This window comes from Dama dama, chromosome 9, assembly GCF_033118175.1.
Source record: "Dama dama isolate Ldn47 chromosome 9, ASM3311817v1, whole genome shotgun sequence".
In the NCBI taxonomy this organism is placed as follows: Eukaryota; Metazoa; Chordata; class Mammalia; order Artiodactyla; family Cervidae; genus Dama; species Dama dama.
This window is the reverse complement of record NC_083689.1, coordinates 100,236,097-100,256,066: the sequence shown is the minus strand read 5'-3', so window position 1 is coordinate 100,256,066 and position 19,970 is coordinate 100,236,097. Positions and strand designations below refer to the sequence as shown.

The following is a 19,970-nucleotide window of genomic DNA, read 5'->3' as shown; positions in this document are numbered from 1 at the left end:
AAGGTAAGTTTTGGTTAATACATAGTTGTCTCTGATTTCCCATCACATTTCTATCAGAGAGAGCTGAAATGTCCTACATAATTGTTAAAACACTGGTATGTGGTTTACAGTTTTATAATTCCTTTGTGTAAAATGTTTCACTAACCAAAAGAAATTATGTCTAATGTACAAATAGATGTAATAGGCTAACAACAGAATAACAATAGGATAACAACAGCAAATTCAAGAGAAATTATATTAACTAAACAGCCTGAGCTATTTTTTCCCACATACATACAAATTTTCCCAATAAACCTCAATGTGTAAATGACTAGACCTAGTGGTAATGATGGTTAAATCCCCAATATCCATTCAATCCCAGATGATGATTCTGAACTAATTATGGTATTTTCATTTTTCCTGCCAGGGTTCAATTTAGCAATGATCACATAACCAATGATACGAAAAACAAAAATAAAACTCTGTTAAACAGAGTTTCTGGGGCAACTTTTCTCATTCCTAAGAAAGAGACACAAGATAGCTGGTCCCCAACTTTCATTGAAAATTACTGTTCAGGGCATGATTATAGGAATTGCTGGCACCATCCTATTACTGGTCTAAAAATGAAGCTCACACATGAAGACAGTCAGAATTAAGAGGATTGGAGGGAACAGAAGCTGGAGTATTACAGAAAAAATAAACTTCTCTCAGGAAATTTAGATTAAATCATATAGTAGCAGTTCCATATGGTTCAATCTAGTGCAAAGAAACAGTAAAATTATTACTCCAAATTTTAACCACCAACAATAATCATTATTAAAATTTTGATATATTAAAAGCCACATCCTTCTGTAGTCACTCAGGAAGAGTTGACTACAAAAGGCTAGTTTCATACTGTGATTAAATCGTAGTAGAGAAATTAATCTACCTCTCTGAAAATGACTTGTTTCTTGTTATGTTGTAGACAGTTTGGAAAATGAAGATGAAGTAATTTTAGAAAGCACTTGAACAATGAAGGAAGCATCAGTAAGAGATGATCCAACAAGAATAACCAGCAGTTTTATTGCAGACTAATATGATTCTGCGTTGCAACTGACAAAGCAGGCAGATAATATTTATATTCCTCATTTTAGAAGTCTTCATTTGATTGCTCCTCAGCCTTTTCACTAAGATAAAGTATAGGGGTACCCATGTTAAAAATGAACAATAATACTGTGTGCTAGTATAGAAGACAGAATGAACAGACTTTAGAATTATTTTCTTTATGGGTATAAATCATATAAATATTTAAAAAATGAAATGAGGACTGCAGTAGGAAGAGAAGCCTAGATTATTTAAACTCTTTGAGCCTCAGTTTTCCTATCTTTAAAGCGAAAGCAATAGAAACTACTTTGCAAGACAGTCTCGATGAACTCATCGTATACGTAAGGAGCTTAGTACAGAGTCTGGGACATCCTGCACTAAGGTAGGCATTTACTATTAAGAGATTATTATAATTATACCTATTATAGTTCTGCTACCCTACCCTCTCCAGTTTTCCTCCTGGCTCAGTGACAGGGCCGGTGCCTGATCTTATCCCTCTGAGGACATTCTCTCTACCACTATCATTCATTCCCTTGGATTTTCTACCATGTATATGACTGCTCTGGGAAGCCCTTGGTAAAAATCCTCTTTGAGGGTCTACAAGGACCTTGTGATACACTCTCCATGTAAGTGTTGATTTTTCCCTTTAACTGAGAGCAATGAGCGGCATTAACCATGATTATCAGCTGTTACCAAAGTGAGTCACAATGGGATCTATACAGAACAGTCCCCAACTTAGGACAGTTTGACTAAACAAGTCTTTGATTTTATGATGATGTGAAAACAATATGGATTCAGCTGAAACCATACTCCCAATTTTGAATTGAAGATGATCCAACAAGATCTTTTCTCAGGCTAGCACGATCTCCTTTGTGATGCTGGGAAACGGCAGGGAACCACGGTTCCCAGTCAGCCATGAGTTCATGAGGGTAAAACGAAAGATACACTTAAAACCATTCTGTACTCATACAACCAAACTTTAAGTGTAATATTCAACAAATTACATGCGACATTCAACACTGCTATAAAATAGGCTTCACGTTAGATGATTTGCCTAACTATAGGCTAATACCAGTGCTCTGGCTAATGTAAGTGCTCTAAGCATGGTTAAGGTAGGCTATGCTAAATACTGACGTTCAGGTTAGGTGTATTAAATGCATCATCATCTTATGATATTGTCAACTTATGATGGCTTTGTCCAGACATAACTCCAAAGTAAGTTGAAGGAGATCTGTTCATCTTCTCCATGAGATAAACTGGAAATGTTGAACAAATTGATGGCATAATGCATGTTTAGCATCTGACACCAACACTGGAGGGCTTCCGAGGTGACTCAGTGGGTAAAGAATCTGCCTGCAATGCAGGAGACACAGGAGATGTGGGTCCGATTCCTGGGTCGGGAAGATCCCCTGGAGGCGGGCATGGCACCCTACTCCAGGGATTCTTGCCTGGAGAATCCCACGGATTCTGGTGGATTACAGGGGAGCCTGGCGGGCTACAGACCCACAGCATCGTACAGAGTTGGACGTGACTGAAGCAACTGGGCATGCACGCACCAACATGTGGAAATCAGAGGAGGGCCCGCCTATTGAATCTACTTCAAATGAAGTAACAGAGTTTGTACTGTATATCTCATCAGAAAATAATCTCTATGTTACAGAAGGTAATAGGAATACAAACACACCTCTACCTACTTGTCTTTGAAACTTCTTCCCAGAAGGAGAAAAGAAATGAGTCTACCTTCCTCTCAAAGTGAGAGACAGAAAAAGAGATCCATGTGTGCAGACTTTGGGGGGAAAAAAAAAAATCACAGCAGATATCTAAAATCAGTGTAGGTATTATTTAATATTGTTTGAAGAAGAGAATAAAAGGAGAAAAGAAAAACTAGCCTTTGCTTCTTGGCACCCTGAAGTACCCATCCATCTTACTGCTCACTTCAAAAGGCACAGAAGTAGGTGGGGCCCAGAGAAGAGCCTTCCCTCTGGTTTTAGCAAGGCTAAAGAATGATAATCAGGAATTCCAACTCTAGTTCAGACTTCTCTGTTCTTTATTCCTGGCCTATGGATGTGTAGCTATTGTTAACTGCATGAGGCTGGGTGTTTTATCCGTTTTTGTTCACCACTATCCCCAGAGCTCAGCGGAGTGCTTCGGGATACATGGCAGACAGTTTATCATTGCTTTTAATGAAGAGATGAATGCAACCAATTTATTATGTCCTCTAGGATATCACAGGCACCTCCAATACTCATGGTTAAAAATGACTTCACACTCTTTTGACAAAAATCCCACTCCTATAAATTTACCCTGAACATATACCTCCAACAATACAAAAATATGTATGTGCAGTGTTATTCACTTCAGTATAACTTGTACCTGCAAAATAATTGAATGAAAACTACCTAAACATGAAAGTATAGGCAACTGATTCAATAAACCATGATACATACACAACATGGAGTACTACATAGCTGTGAAAAATAAAATCTCTATGAACTTACATAGCATGACTCACAGGAGTACTATTAAAAATATAATATGAGTGTATAAACTATATGCTACCTCTTGTGTAAGAAACAGAAATATAAGAAATATATATTCCAATTAACTTCTATCAAGATAATCACAGGAGGACCAACTGGAAAATAATGAAACTGATTATCCACAATGGGTGAGGAGGGAAGAATGGTGTGGAAGGGGTCAAGAGAGCAATACTTCCCTGAGTATATCCCAGAGTGAGCGGGTATATGTTCTTAAAATTTTCTGGCATAGTTTTTATTTTTGGAGGCATGTTAGTTTTTTTCAAATAAAAAATAAAGACAATACAAATGGGAAAGGCAGAAAAAAATCTAGGACAGAAGTAAACAAGTGACTTAAAATTGTATTTTAAATGACTACTATAAACACAATTGAAAAGGGAGAGGAAAAGAACTAAGCCAAATCACTTATAGTACCTGACTACCCTCAGTCCTGGGCAGGATGAGGTGGTAAGGAGAAAACTGCAAACAAATCCTCAACTCTTAGTAGTACGTTTGTCTACTGTATATGCAAAGTGATTCTCACACAATATTAGTTTTATTATAAGACTTAGCAATGAGTAAATGTGTTGATGTTGGGAGCCAGGATGTTGCTGGAAGTCATTCTTAACACAATGAACAAGAAAAATGCCATTATGGAAAAGGAAGAAAGCAAGAAAGAACCCAGTGGGGATAGACTGGAATGGCAGAATGGGAGGTGTGAAGTAATAGTATATAAAGTATGCATACATATGTAAATATGCATGCATATTGGAGCAAAAAATGCAACCCACTCCAGTGTTCTTGCCTGGAAAATTTCATGGATAGAAGAGCCTGGCGGGCCACAGTCCATGAGGTCACAGAGTCGGACATGGCTATGCGTGTACACACAGATACACTCATGCCTATATAACGGCGCATTATGTTTTGCGTATGTGCTTATACATAAATTCATAGAATTGTCTGCTGAAGGACGTCTGGTAGCAAAGAGCTCAGCTAGTACCCAAAGGAACCAGGGCTCCTTCAAGAAATGGCTGATTTCATGGTTGGAGCAGTGCAGATACAAAATGAGCCTGGAACACCTTGTTAGGCCAGAATGTAAGGAAATACTTAAAAAAAATGGGAGCAAGTCACAGGGGCAGAGAAGTCAGCTTGAATAGGCTCCCACTGGCAAGCACAACAATGAATTATTATGAATCCTTACTGCCAATAAGATAGACAGACAGACAGATATATAGATAGATAAAGAAGAGACAAGGATAAGCTCTTGCTAATAGTACACGTCAGTGCCGACTGGCAAATATGGAGGAAATGTTGAAGTTGGAAAATCATGATTTTCCAACTATCATGGTGAATATTAAATCAGGCAAGAATGATGACAAATGGGTACTAAATCTCGGGGGAAATTTTGATGAGAAGCAGAATACTGTATGATTTTAAAATGCCTTTTTAGTAGTTGTAAAGGGGAAGAAAAGTACATATTGGAAAATTAGACAAAATTTTGAAGAGGAACATCACAATTACCACTGCTACTGAAGGACAGATGAACTCTATGTGTCTGCAGATAAGGATGTCCTGAAAAGGATGTAGGAAGATCTATGGAGTATTTCCACCAAGAATGCACACTCTGAATCTAATAAGAAGGAAATATCAGAAAATCACTTATATATAAAATGAGAGGGATGCATTCTTCTGTATCATTATGACTGGGAAAGAGAGAATATAAGAAAACAAATGAAGTAATGTGTCAAAGATAGGTGACTCTAGATTAAAAGTTTAGGGTATTTTTTGTACTATTTTTATTCCTATAACTTTTCTATAGAATTGAAATTATTCCCAAGGGGGGGGGGGGATTAAGTAATGCATGCACATAGGCTCTTTGAAGAAAAAAAATCCAACAACATAGAAGTATATAAAAGGAAAAGTAAAAAATGAAAATGAGATGTCAGTCCTCAAATCTCACCTATTCTCCACTGGAAGGTACGCTTTACAAAGTCAGGATATTTAAAATGTTTCTTTTCTGTTTTGTTGCTTTAATGTGTCCCAAGCCCCTAGGCTAGGGCCAAGCAGTAAAAAATTGCTCTATGAACTAGCTGTTATATCACTGATTTATTGGATGGATAAGGCTTAGACGATAAAGAATTCGCCTGCAATGTGGAAGAGCTAGGTTTGATCCCTGGGTTGGAAAGATCCCCTGAAGGAGGGCATGGCAACCCACTCCAGTATACTTGCCTGGAGAATCCCACGGACAGAGGAACCTGGTGGACTACAGTCCACGGGGTGGCAAAGAGTCAGACACGACTGAGCGACTAAGCACAGCACACAAGCACACTTCATGATGTGCTGTCCTCCTTACTTAATCCAGACATATGTTTTTCCCAAGTCTTCTAAGTAAATGGTACCATAACACTAAGAAATTCAAACTTATTTCATTATTGATCATCATTGATAATTATCATTATTCCCGAAACTTGCATCTCCATTATTACTGGGTTGTTTGTTCGGCCTGAATGAACGTCTTGGCTGATCCAGTTACTTCCATTTCTCTATCCTTCACCTTCTAAACAGAATACTTAAATTCTGTTGACAATATCTTTCAAAGCCTCTTGAATAATTCACTCCACTCTAATTCTCTTTTCTAAAATTTATTTGAAAAAATTTCTTTAAAATTTATTCTCTTTTCTATTTATTTGGCTACTCCAGGTCTTTATTGTGGCATGTGGGGTCTAGTTCCCTGACCAGAGATTGAACATAGTCCCCCCTGTGTTGGGAGGGTGAAGTCTTAACTGCTGGAACATCAGCCAAGTCCCTACTTCTTCAATGTATGTATATCACCTAACTGATCTTTTTCCTGGTTCCCTTACTTCTCCAAGAAGTCCCTACTTCTCCAGTGTATGTGTATCATCTAACTGATCTTTTTTCTGGTCCCCTTGCTGTTTATCATAATCTTCTTACAATTTATGCACAGTTATCTTCAAAATATAGCTTTCATTATGTTTTCCCTGTCTTAAAATTTTCCAAGTGACTTTTTGCAACCTGTAGAATAATTTGTAACTGATTTAACATGGATCACAATCTGCCTTCTAATTTACTGTTCTGCCTTTTGCACTCAAAGCTCAAAAATAATTCCTTCACCCATTCATTTCTTTCATACATACTAATATAGTATTCACTTCTTTCAGTTCCCTGAATATATTTTACTCTTTTGCTTCTGATTCTCTGTGACTGCAGTGCTCTCTCCAACTCTGAGCCCCTCTAGTCACCCTTCATTTAGCTAATTTTTATTCATGTTTCAAGTCTCAATTTACCTGTCACTTCCAAGAGGTTTTTCTGGATCATTCATTTCTGTGAGCTCACTATATATTCCCACATCATCCTATTCTTCCTCTTTCTCTGTTTCTGTAACTCTGACTAATGTTTAGCTCCCTGACGGAATGCAAGCTTCATGAAAAGAGGGGTATGTGAAAGATAAATAGGAGAGAGAGGCCTGTGATGAGCTGAGACGCAGAGTAAGAGATGGCTGTGGGTGATGACATCTCATGGAAACTCTCGCCTTCTTATATCCCTCCCACCTTCCCTGCTTCTGCCCCTCTTGATCTCTCCTAGGCCACTTTTCCCACTATGACAAGAGGTCTCATTCTTCAACACACATCTGATTATTTGATTATATACACTCTGGCCAAATACCATCAGGAACAATAGCAGGATAACAACAAACTCCTTAAAAAAAACAAAAAAAAACCCAAAAACTACTGGCATGTTCCCAGGACTTGTCACAGCTGATCCCCACATGTAACACGCTGCACGCATAAATACACACACACACACAACAGTCTGCATTCTAGACATTTTCTGCTGCTCACTTTCTGAATAAACTATCATCTGTCACAACTACACACTCTGGGTAGTTGTTGCTGATTGTAACAACCTTTGTCTTGAGTCAAGCACACTTGAAATAGACAAGCTAGGCTTCAGGTTCAGTTCCTCTTTGGAAACAACCCTGACTTCCTAAATCAACTTCCTTTTCTGTGTTCCCTATCTGTGTTTGTGCAGAAGAGGTACCTCATGTGCACTGAGCTTTTTAAAACATGACAAATGCTACACTTCTAAAATACATTAAAAACTTTGCAGAAGATTAAAAGAAAATAATTATACAAAAAAGTGAGACTCTGCCCCCCAATCCTACTCAATGAGCACCTTCTGGAGGGTGAGCCCAAGAGGAGAGAAATGATGAGCTGTTTGCTCAGTCTCAGTTTCCCAACAGTATTTCCAAATGACTCTTACTAGTCACTCTAGTATGTAAAGGTAAGGATCTGTTACACACAGTGGCTCCTAAACCCATGTGAGCAACTTCATCTGACCTAAGCAAACAGTCAATAACTGGCGATATTAGACTTAATGGGAACTGTACAGTACTTTATAGCCAAGTTAAGGGCTTTTCAGGGGGTATATTTGAATGTTCTAAATAAACCTTAGAATGTTCTAAATAAATACATTTTAATGTATTTTATTCGTGTTGTATTTTCACTAAGATACAGAACTGCTAATGAGCAAATACAGTTGTTTGGGTCACACTTTTACATCTAGACTCTACTACTACTATGGCATTTTATGAATATATTTTTATTAAGTGAATTAATTACCAGCACCTAAAGGCTCATATATATCTGAGTTAATAATCCAATTTTTGTTGAGTCTTTTTTTAACCCCCAGATTGCTACACTCTTTCTATACATGTAGCTGCCTCTGGATGCTGGTTTTCCTTCACCCAAATAATTCCTCCTCTATTCCAACATGTCCTTCCCTATTGAGTGGAAACTTTATTGCTTCCCTTCCTCATGCCATCTGCACTGAAACTAGTCTATATCCATGTAACTTTGTTTATCCAGACCTTTTAGGAAAGGTCTTAACTCAGTGAGAAGAGATATGAGAACAGACATAATAGTCGTAGTATCAGACCGCTGACCATTAGCCCCACAACTTTGCCAAAAACACGGTTTATAAATAGAGTAACAGAGACTAAAACCAAAATATTTTCAGAATGCAAAAAGAAAATCAAGTTTACTCATCTCCCTCTACACAATGAAGTTTACTAATCAAGCTTACTCATCTCCTCTATACCTCCCAGAACCACCCCCCGCCCCCACCACATGCACATGCACACACAGAGGATTATCTTCATGCAGCAGCAAAAAGAAGGAAGCTCCACAAGGAGATCTACAGTAACAATTTCTCTGGGGGATGGTATTCTGTTGTCTACAACTATTTTAGCAAAGCAAAGCGAATGCGAGCTACTGCCTGGGTAGCACAAAGAACTTCATTAAACAGAACCGAAAACTCATCATTTAGGATAAAAACTGTTAAAAGAAATTCAACTTTAAACTGTTCAACACTTACCTTCGAGGATGATTGGCATCAAACAATGTGTTGTCATCCTCCTCATCATCTTGCTCTAAAGGTGTCAGTTCCATGTTTTCTATGTTAGTGTCCAAAACCCCGTATCTCCTAGTCTTTCGGTTTCTTCTTCTCATCCTATTAAATAGAGCATATTAATGAATAAAAATTATTTAAGTGTGGTATGATTTTTATTTTATACTTATTTGTAAATTAAAAATAAATTACTCCAGTTTCTGACACTGAAGGCATTCAGTATCAGAATGGCTACGTCTTGGGAATGTAATCAATTAACCATCTAAGATTATTTACTTATTTTTTAAACAAAACCTACTCCTGTATGTCTGTGTGCCGTCACCATCTCTTCTGCCTGACACACTTTCTTCTCTGTCAGCTGATAATGTTGACAGACAATCTCTTAAGTCGTTGTTCTTGTCCAATAGTTTTACTAAGGCCTTCTATTCCAGCCTTTCTCCCATCTCCTCTGAGCCTTCTTCTTACTTTCTGCCCCTCTAAGAAACTGTATGTATATATGCACTCAAATTCTAGGCTGGGGAAGCTTACAATCTCGGCTGCATCGATCAGAATCACCTAGGGTGTTTTTAAAAGCTCTTTACTTGATCCATCAGTTCAGTCATTCAGTCGTGTCTGACTCTGCGACCCCATGGACTGCAGCATGCCAGACCTCCCTGTCCATCATCAACTCCCGGAGTTTACTCAGACTTATGTCCATTGAGTCAGTGATGCCATCCAACCATTTCATCCTCTGTCGTCCCCTTTTCCTCCTGCCTTCAATCTTTCCCACCATCAGGGTCTTTTCAAATGAGTCAGCTCTTCGCATCAGGTGGCCAAAGTATCCATATCCCCACACAATTGAATTACATATTTTCGGGGCAGAAACTAGGCATCAATAGTTTATTAATGTTCTACAAGTGATTCTAGAGTAATGAAAGCCAATATCCTAGATCACTCGTTCTTAAGCGTGGTCAGTCATCTAAGGCCTTTTAGAAAAACAAATCCTCATGTGTATCTAGACCTAATGAGTAAGAAACTCTGAATTTTGGGCCCAGGAACCCATGTTTGAACAAACGTCCCTTGTGAGTTTGATGCAAACTAAGTTTGAGAACGACTGCCCTAGAGGAAGGAAACTATTTTAGAGTACTAAACATTATTATCTGTATATATATGAAGAGGTCTCATGTTTTAGAATCCTACTCTCTCCTTTCTCAGATAACTTTCCTTTTCCTTCAAATTATTTACCTCCATTTGCATTTATATGTGCTAATTATATACATTTGAGTGTTTATTTGCCTGTCTCTCACTGAGTTCCATGAGGGAGAAACCATGCCTATCTGGTTCACCACTGCATTATGACCTTGTAGCACAGTGTCTGATTAATTCTCCTTAAATATCTGTTGAAGGTCTGAGTGACATCATATTCTAGCTAAGTGATCCAAATCTGACCTTGATATCAATGCCTAAGTCACCTCCAATCTAACAACCTTAACTCCACACACAGAAAAATATGCTTCACACAAGTATCTGTAGGAATTTAAAAACAAAACAAAAGATATCTCAGCAAGTGATAACAAATACGTTTACTTAAATTCTGATTCACTTTGTACGAGGTAATAAGTGGGATAAGAAATACTACAACTAGAGCAGCAAGTATATAGCAATACAAGCCTCTATATAAATGATAATGGGGACCCCTAGGAGATAAATGTCTTGCTTAAGACAAGACATATTTGAGTTTCACTAAGTAGAGGGTGTTGCGCTAGTTTCTGGATATAAAATACTTGGCCTAGTGATCAAAATTTAGAAAATATTACTTAAACTCTAGGAAAAATTAAGATAATTTCCACTAATCACTGCTTATAAATCTATCTGCCCACCCAAAGATGGTAGAAGAGGAAAGAGAGGTTTAAGTACGGTATTTAAGCTACAAATATGACCAATGTAAGAATTAATACTAATATAACTAGCAAGAATGAGGTTGATTCATCACCATCCTGGTGTTTGTTTGAAGTCTAAGTGAGTCTTTTTTGTATAGTGAGAAATTACATGGGTTATGTTGTTAAATTTACAAGCATATATAGGTGTGAATTTATCTATGTCACACTCACACACACACACACCCCTCATGCAGACCAGAAATCTAAACTTCTGTAAAAGATTAGACAGTACATTAGACATTGTAGATCGCATATGGTCTCTGTCACACATTCATATTAGTTTTTTTAGTTGTTATTCACCTTAATTTCTTCTGTTGTTACTTTGATTTTTTACAACCCTTTAAAGTTGTAAGACATATCCTAGGCTCATGGGCTTTAAAAAAAAACAGGTCAGCAGACTGGACTTAGCCTATGGGTCAGTTTACCAATCTCATCTCTAATTTAGACTCATGAAAGTAATTCACAGAAAAACTAAGAGCAGAAATGACAAAAGTACGGACACTTTTGTAGGAATAGAAAGGTATAGGGGAGTTATAATTCACCATCGATAACAGTGGTAAAGAATCCGCCTGCCAATGCAGGAGATACAAGAGACACAGATTAGATCCCTGAGTCTGGAAGATCCCCCAGAGTAGGAAATGGCAACCCACTCCAGTATTTTTGCCTGGATAATCCTATGGACAGAGGAGCCTCATGGGCTACAGTCTGTGGGGTTGCAAAGAGTCAGACATAACTGAGTGACAGAGCACACTCATAGGTCCTTTGGAACCACGGGATTTAATAACATTTGCATGCATTGCTTTGATTTTAAAAACTGAAAACTTAAGAATGAGTTAAGAATACTCAGGGTTTTAAATTCTTCTCTTCTGTTTTGCCAGTCTGTTGCTTCTAAAACATATGGCTTTCCAAACATTCTTGCAGTTTTAGCCATGTGAAATTATTTTCGGAAATAAACTAGATTTCTTCCAGGTCATTAAATTGTCAATATGTTAATAACCAGGCCATCATCAGTCATAGGATACCTTAGCAAGTCTTTAAAAAGGAAACGATATGAACATCGATCTTAAGGACTTTTGATAATTATCTCAGCTAGCATCTTCTCCATTTCCAAGGTCATCATCATTCCTTGAATGATTTCCCAAACTTTCAATGAGTGGACAACCTAATCTGCCCAATAATGCTACTTTTCTCTTTCTGTGTAAAATGTAAACATTTGACTGCGTTGCTATGAACACTTTATTATTTATTCTTGCTTCTACTGTCTTTTAACATATATAAATGCTACCTTCTGAACGTGAATCCAAGCTATTTGATAAGAACCTATTTCATATGCAAAGAGAGTGCACTCTTTGGCACCAAATAAATTGCGGAATGCAGTTCAATTAAAATAAATTTTGTGTTTTAGGAAATGTTACTAATTCACCTAAGAATAAGTCAAATTAAAAAAACAACAACTACATATCATAAAATAGAATTTAAATTTAAAATGAGACTCCCCTAAGAATATCTTTCCTAAGTCCAAAGATATATGCAATAATGGCTACATGGTCATGGCAGCTTTATGGCCATAAAAACATCAGATACAATACATCCATCTGCAGTGATTTTTTTTTTTTTTTTGTCCTCAGGGAAAGCCAGAAACATTTATAAAGCCTTAATATTGGGCTGATTCAAGGGACCATCTGCTTAAACTATTAATAAACACTAAGTGCAATATACATATAAAAATGTATTGAAATCTTAAGTAAAAGGCTAATATGCAATGTACATTATTTTTGAACAAAAGAGTAAAGGATTTAAAATTCATGCAATTTTAACAGCTGTGGTTCTCTACACAAATTATTATTTTCACTAAGCTCACAATGCCCAAACTTGTCTATGTATGTTAATAATTACATATATAGCATTATATATATGTACATTATTTTACCAGAGTAAATGCATAATTGCAGTTTGAAAACAAATTTTGTTGGGTCTTAAAAAATGGAATTTTAAATGTTAGAGAGGAAAATATGTAAGCCTAAGAAAGCAAAAGAAAGTAGCAGTATGGTTTATACTATTGAATTATATTCCTTTATCGCACGGCGATCACAGGTAAATGATCTTGATCAGATACCTTCTAGATATTCAAGTTATTATTCAAAGAGTTGTCTCAACTGAATGCAGATTCCTCAATGTTTCATTATACTCAGGTTGGTAAGAATCATTTCCGTCTAAATAACATGTAAACGCTACAGTAGAAAAATAAAGTTAAAGTACTAAAGTAAGGTTGATAAAGTTTTATGTAAAAATGTATGATGCCACATAAAATAAACACAACAGAATAAAACTCCATTTCGTTTTACTACTCTGTGAAAGGGAGACAGGCAATCAATGTAACCTGCTACAACCTTCTGTGCTGATCTGATTTTCCTGTTTTAACTGAATGCCTGTAGGACATTATTAAGTAATTTCTTCTATTTAACATTCAAAACTAGACTGAGGAATATAGTATTTAATGGATATTTTATATACATACACTCTCCTATGTGATCAGGTACAATAATAAAGCTGAGTCAATCTTAACAAAGGTACAACTAATGATACAAAATTTGCCTTGAGTATTTTGGGGCAAAGTGACCAAGAATGATTTTTGGAACTCATTTTGTTTCTGCACTGAGACATAGCTAAATAAAAATTGCTGAGCCACAATCTCAGTTGTTTATGACAACACAGTATACAACATATAGCAAAAATTATTTTATCTGAAATTTCTCTCATCTATCATCTCCCATCTTTTTTCTCCTTGCTCCCACCCCATCTCTAGCCTTGTCAGACCTAACCTCTTGCAGATTATAGTTTCAGAGTTCATATATTATAAGAGTATGGTATGGGGGAGGTTTCAGAAAATATCATGAACATCCCCACCAAAATATTACAATCGAAATCATAGATACAAAAATAACTCACTAAAAATAATTATTATTTCCTGGGTGTGCATATAAGTCAGGCAATTGAAGTAAGCCGCTTACAAGCACTACCTGAGGTAATCCTCACCACAAGCCTTTAAGTATCCTTATTCTAAACATAGGAAGTCAGACCTTAGAAAAAATTAAATTTGGGACCATAAATAGAAGATCAAATAATCAGGCAATTTTATTCCCAAGTCTGGGTTCTTAAACATGAGGCTGTATTGTCTTCCTATATGATTCAAAGTAATTTTAACCAAAGTCCAAAGTTAGCTACCAGTCTTCTGATCCCTAACACAAATGATCTTACATTATACAGACTGGATATATTGTTTTAAGTGAATTGCATTTTCTGGTTCATCCTTTCCTGGTAAAAAGTAAGAACCTGGTAGCTACTAGCAATAACAAGTGCATTTATGTTCTTCTGGTTAGGCCACTTCTTAGTTTTGTTGCAGTTTCACTGCAACAGTTATTGGCTTTTTATTTATCCTAAAGGAAACTTCTGCCTTAACAGAACCATGATTTTGCTTAGACAGCAACTGATCCCAGCCCTGTTTTTGTTGCTTAGTCTTGTCCAACTCTTTGCAACCACATGGACTGTTGCCACACCAGGCCCTTCTTTCCCAGGACTTAATTCACCTTTCCTTCTGTGGAATTTGACTCCTAAACTAAGGGACAAAGAGACTGAAAACTACTGCATACCTTCACAGTGGATTATTCCTGCCGAGAAACCTCTGTGATACTTTAGTCTCTTCTCTCCTAAACTAACTTAGTTTCTACCAGTGAATCTCCAGCTGCTTTTTGACTTTCTGTTGTTGTTCAGTTACTCAGTTGTGTCTCTTTGTGACCCCATGGACTGAAGCACACCAGGCTTCCCTGTCCTTCACTCTCTCTCAGAGATTGCTCAAACTCATGTCCATTGTGTCAGTGATGCCATCCAACCACCTCATCCTCTGTTGTCCCCTTCTCCTCGTGCCTTCAATCTTTCCCAGCATCAATGTCTTTTCTGATGAGTCAGCTCTTCCCATTGGGTGGCCAAATTATCGGAGGTTCAGCTTCAGCATCAGTCCCTCCAATGAATATTTAGGAATGATTTCCTTTAGGATTGACAGGTTGATCTCCTTGAAGTCCAAGGGACTCTCAAGAGTTTTCTCCAACACCACAGTTCAAAAGCCTCAATTCTTCAGTGCTCAGCCTTCTTTATGGTCCAACTGTCACATTCACATATAACTACCGGAAAAACCATAGCTTTGACTAGATAGACCTTTGTCAGATGTCTCTGCTTTTTAATATGCTGTCTAGGTTTGTCATAGCTTTTCTTCTAAGGAGCAAATGTCTTATAATTTCATGGCTGCAGTCACCATCTGCAGTGATTATGGAGCCCAAGAAAATAAAAGTCTCTCACTGTTTCCCCATCTATTTGCCATGGAGTGATGGAACTGGATACCATGATGTTAGCTTTTGGAATGTTGAGTTTTAAACCAGCTTTTTCACTCTCCTCTTTCACCTTCATGAAGAGGCTCTTTAGTTCTTTTTCTTTCTGCCACAAGGGTGTGTCATCGGCATATCTGAGGTTACTGACATTTCTCTCAGCAATCTTGATTCCAGCTTGTGATTCATCTAGCCCAGCACTTTGCCTAATGTACTCTGCATATAAATTAAATAAGCAGGGTGACAATATACAGCCTTGACATATTCCTTTCCCAATTTTGAACCAGTCTGTTGTTTCATGTCCGGTTCTATCTGTTGCATCCTGACTTTCTGAGATCTCAATATTCTTCCAGGAAATCCCCTTTAGTTTAGTTCACCTGGGTCCTTCTATGTGTTTAATTAAAATAGTAACTAATAGAAGTAGTAATCTAATATTCCTTTAATATTGGAAGGAAGCGTTCAAGGAAAAATACAGAGGAGATGGAAAATGTTATTTCCTTTGAAAAATCTAATAAAATAACTGTTTTCCCTACCCGAACATTTCTCAGTCTAATCAAACCCAGTTCACTTAGTTAATGTCTGACTGCAAACACTGTACTTAGCCTTAGCTAAACAATGATTTGTAAATAGCCTTTGTTCTGAGGTTTTTGAGTCTTCCCTAGGCCCACACTGATCCCTGATTAAGAACTAAGAATGCTTATATATTAGGCAACTGCTTACCCAGTACCTACCATATTTTGTACATAATGTTCAGCACTGGGGATATAATAGAGAATAAGACATACAACGAGTCTCTTTTCATAAAGACTATATACCAATCTTAGGAAGCCTACTCTATTCCTTCTATATATATATATTTCAATTTCTACAGAGAGAATCTAATTTTTCTTTGGAATATTTTTAGACTCAGAGGGTAAGTTACTTCTAGTTACACATTCATAATATCTAAACTAGATTAAAAACAATACAGAAGTTTTATGGAGTTCAAGTACTTTACAAGTAAAATATTCTGTGTTTTCTCATATCAGTTAACGAAAGGATGATTTTTGGCCCATTCTTCCCTGTTGGCACAAATAAATAATGCTGCTATGTTGCCACACCTATTTTGGAAGTGGAGAGTCAAAATGGATATTCACCAAAATAAATGATTTTCATAATCTGGAAGCAAAAAGAATGAGTTCTGTTCTGAACAGTGCCCAGACATAGTTAGCATCAATCAAGTTGGACATCAGGTGGCCAACTATATTTAGAAGTTGGCTTGAATGAATGTACTAGATGCTGGTTAGAGTCCAATTTTTCTTAGCCATAGATTCAGAATTTTTCTGTTAACAGAAAATGTTAATGAGTCATTCAATAGAATCAGACTGAAAAGACTGTACCCTTATAAGCTTTACAGAAATGAAGATGGAAAATCCATGGCAAGAAATATTTATATTTTAAGATTACAGATAAGGTAAAAGCAAAATGAAAAAAGATCATCTCCCAAAAGTTATCATCAGACTCATCATTTATTTTGTGTATGAAACAATACTTAGGGTACTCCCATTCTATATGGAAAATATACAGCATTAAATAACAATTACATGGTGAGAAAAATAATTACTGCTCAATTTTCTTCTAATTTTTTTTTCATATCAAGAAGAAAGTTTCAGTTTGGTGGTTATACGTCTGTAACACCTCATGAACATTTTCCAGCTTTCTCTTTAATAAAAAGTGGGCCTGGATTTGCTGGATTTTGTGAACCAATACTATGCAACTCAAATAATGTTTCCACCAGTGATTTTTCAAACATTTTGAACTTAAAATTGCTTTACATTCTTAAAAATTACTTAGGACCCTGAATAGCTTATGATTATGTGAATTATAAATATCAATTCTTAATATATTAATTAAACCTAAGAAAATTTTAAACACCATTTGCTTTTTAAAATTATAATAAATCCACTACAGATTAAATAGCTCTTTGTGAAAAATACATTGTCAAAAAGAAAATCAACAAAGGTGAAAAATGGCACAGATTTAGATTCTTTTTCAAATCCTGTTAATGTCTGGCTTAAATGGGAAGAACTAGATAGAAACTGAAAAGAGAGAAATTAGAAAAATAGAAAACTGCTAGATTTTCGTATCTGCTTCAGCCTTCAATCATTTGCTATGTGTTGTCTGGTTGAAGGCTAAGAAGAAAATCCAGGTACAGTAGATATGAGCTTGGAAAATGGAGGTACATTTTAATAGCTTTTCCGATACTGGTGTTTATGCTTTTTTGATAGAACACCAAAACTCAACAAGAGGTAGTTATGACTCTTATATGAGTTAGCTGCACTGTGGAATTTGAAACTATATCAATGAACTTCTTGTGTCTTATACACTTACAAGGGAACGTATTCTTTTGAAAATAGTCTCAATCTTGCAGATACCTGAACAAGTCTTAGAGAACCCTCCCACCCTCCAGGGTTCCCTGGATGACACCTCTAGAACCACTGGCTTAGGCTGTATTTTTTCAGTTAGTTATTTAAGCCAAGGAATGTTTTAAAGAAATACATGAAATAGGTGAGCGTAGGCAGTTATAGGAAAAAAAAAAGTGAAATAATTTGGAGAACCAGTGCATTCCTACACACCTACCTCTACTGCATTAAATAGAAGGAATCTACCAAGTGCTTCCTTAGCTCTTCTCCTGGCTGGCTGCTTCTAACAGTGAGTTCTCGGCTCTGCATGCCAGCTCTTCAGAGAGGTGGTCCCCAACTCAGTTAAAGAGCCTTTATTATGATTTTTCCAAATCGGTCTCATTACACAGTTGGAATGTTATAATAAATACCATGACTGATGCCATTAAATAACTTTACTTCTATAACAATGGAATGTATCAAGTGGGAGTTACTTACAACAATATAAAATATCACTAATTGAACTATGTAATTCCTTGTCTATTTGATAAGGCATTAAAGGGAGTAGAAAAACAAGTGATAGTTATTCATAACCTGGTACAATGTAAGCTCCTGGTTTACTTAATCAAAAGTTTGATCACAGACTTGGACAGATTTCATGTTATTAGAGAAAAAAAATTCAAACAAAGCAAATGATGGACAGTATAATCAACCATGATCATTAGATATCGTGGGACACCACTTTATTCTCCTAGGTCAGTTTTATCATATGTAAAGTGAAAAATGTCATTTAAGTGTCCGTATTTGTATCAAATCTGAAATTTAAGTAATTCTTTAATAACATTCTATAGTAAGAATAGGTTCAAAAAACTATTCAGGTGTAACTTTAAACCTCTGAATGACTTAGAATTATTTACAGATGAATTCATTTTAGAAAAGTTTTTTTTGTAAAACAGCAAATCTATCTGTTTACTAATACAAATTTTTGTAAAGTTAAAATCATATATAGGTAAGATATTAAACATACTCTCCAGCATTACAACGGGATCATATTTATTACATATTTTTTTTCCTTTGCTGCACAGGTATCAGTTTTCCATCTTATCAAGAAATCGGTAACATTTCGCATCGTTTATTTAGTGTCATGCAAAATGAATGCTAGACATTTCTAATGGGGACTCTAACAACGACTGAACCATACGAAGTTGTCAGTTTTCCCGGTTCAAAAGAGATGGAAACTTCATAAGGTACAACCGACGGTGGCAAGTTAAAAGTCAACAGCAAAAAAGTGCTGTTAAAAGAACTTCTCGTCTTTTTACCTTTTATAAAATAAATCACCCTTAAGATCATTTTGCATTACTATTAACTTAAATATTGCTACAGAGGTTCGGTGCTAATTTATAATTTAACATGAAAGGGAGGCAGCAGGGACTTGGTGGTCTAAACACTCCTAAAGGTACCACAGGCTTTCAAGACCGTCCTCGTCACAATCTCACTCAGCAGGCACCGGGACTTGGGGGTGGGAGGTCAGCAGATAAGCGCGCCTCAGGCCTGCCGGGGAGGCTCGGGGAGGCTTCGCCTCACCTGACCGTCCTGACGACGAAGTACACCAGCACCGCGCCGCTCACCACCATCAGCACGGTCAGGGCCCGCTGGGTCATGGGCTTGTCGCCGGGGTCGGGGCTCACGGCCAAGACGCCGCCCGCCGGGCCCCCGGCCCCCGCCTTCCCGCCGGGGTTGTCGGCGGCCGGCCCCGCCCCGGGCGTGCTGCCATTGCCGCCCTCGGCGCTCCGTGCGCCCGCGGCTTCCAAGGCCGGAGCGCGGCCCGCGGGACGGGCGGCGGAGGGCTCGGGCGGCGGAGGGGGCCGGGTGCGCGGCGCCGCGGGCCGGGGGTCGGGCGCGGCCCGCGCTGCTGGCGGCCGTCCCGCTGAGGGCCCGCTCAACTCGGGCAGCAGCAGCGACAGCAGGAGCGCCGAGGCCAGGGCGCGGCTGAGGCAGCAGCTGCAGAGCGTCGGCTGCATGGTCCGCGGGCGGCTCCCTCACCGCGCGCGAGCTCCGGGGCCCGCCGCCCTGGCTCCAGGCGGGACCATGGGCGTGTTAACTGAAGAGACGGAGGAGAAACGCTGACTGGACCCGGGGCGAAGACCTGGCTCCCCGCAGGTGGCGGAGGCGGCAGCCGCGGCAGCTGCCGGCGACAACCGGAAGTTCGTACATCTCAGCGGCCCCCTGCTACTAGGGACGCTCGTGGTTGCTAACCTTCCGGGGCTGGCGCGTTCCGTGACGTCA

The 19,970-nt window shown here is 38.0% G+C and overlaps 1 protein-coding gene across 1 annotated transcript; it reads right to left on the bottom strand.

Annotated features, from left to right (window-relative positions):
- Window positions 1-8,968: 8,968 nt before the first annotated feature.
- On the bottom strand, window positions 8,969-19,873 carry FAM174A (family with sequence similarity 174 member A). The gene is made up of 2 exons (XM_061152078.1): window positions 19,269-19,873; window positions 8,969-9,107 (listed from the first exon to the last, which is right to left on the bottom strand). The coding sequence occupies exons 1-2, from the start codon at window positions 19,703-19,705 to the stop codon at window positions 8,969-8,971; spliced, it is 576 nt and encodes a 191-aa protein (XP_061008061.1). The 5' UTR covers window positions 19,706-19,873.
- Between the last annotated feature and the right edge of the window lie 97 nt (window positions 19,874-19,970).

Coding starts and splice junctions, on each gene's coding strand:
- FAM174A (XM_061152078.1), bottom strand. CDS start 19,705: ATGCAGCCGACGCTCTGCAGCTGCTGCCTCAGCCGCGCCCTGGCCTCG. Junction 9,108..19,268: donor TTCGTCGTCAGGACGGTCAG/GTGAGGCGAAGC, acceptor TCTATTTAATAG/GATGAGAAGAAGAAACCGAA.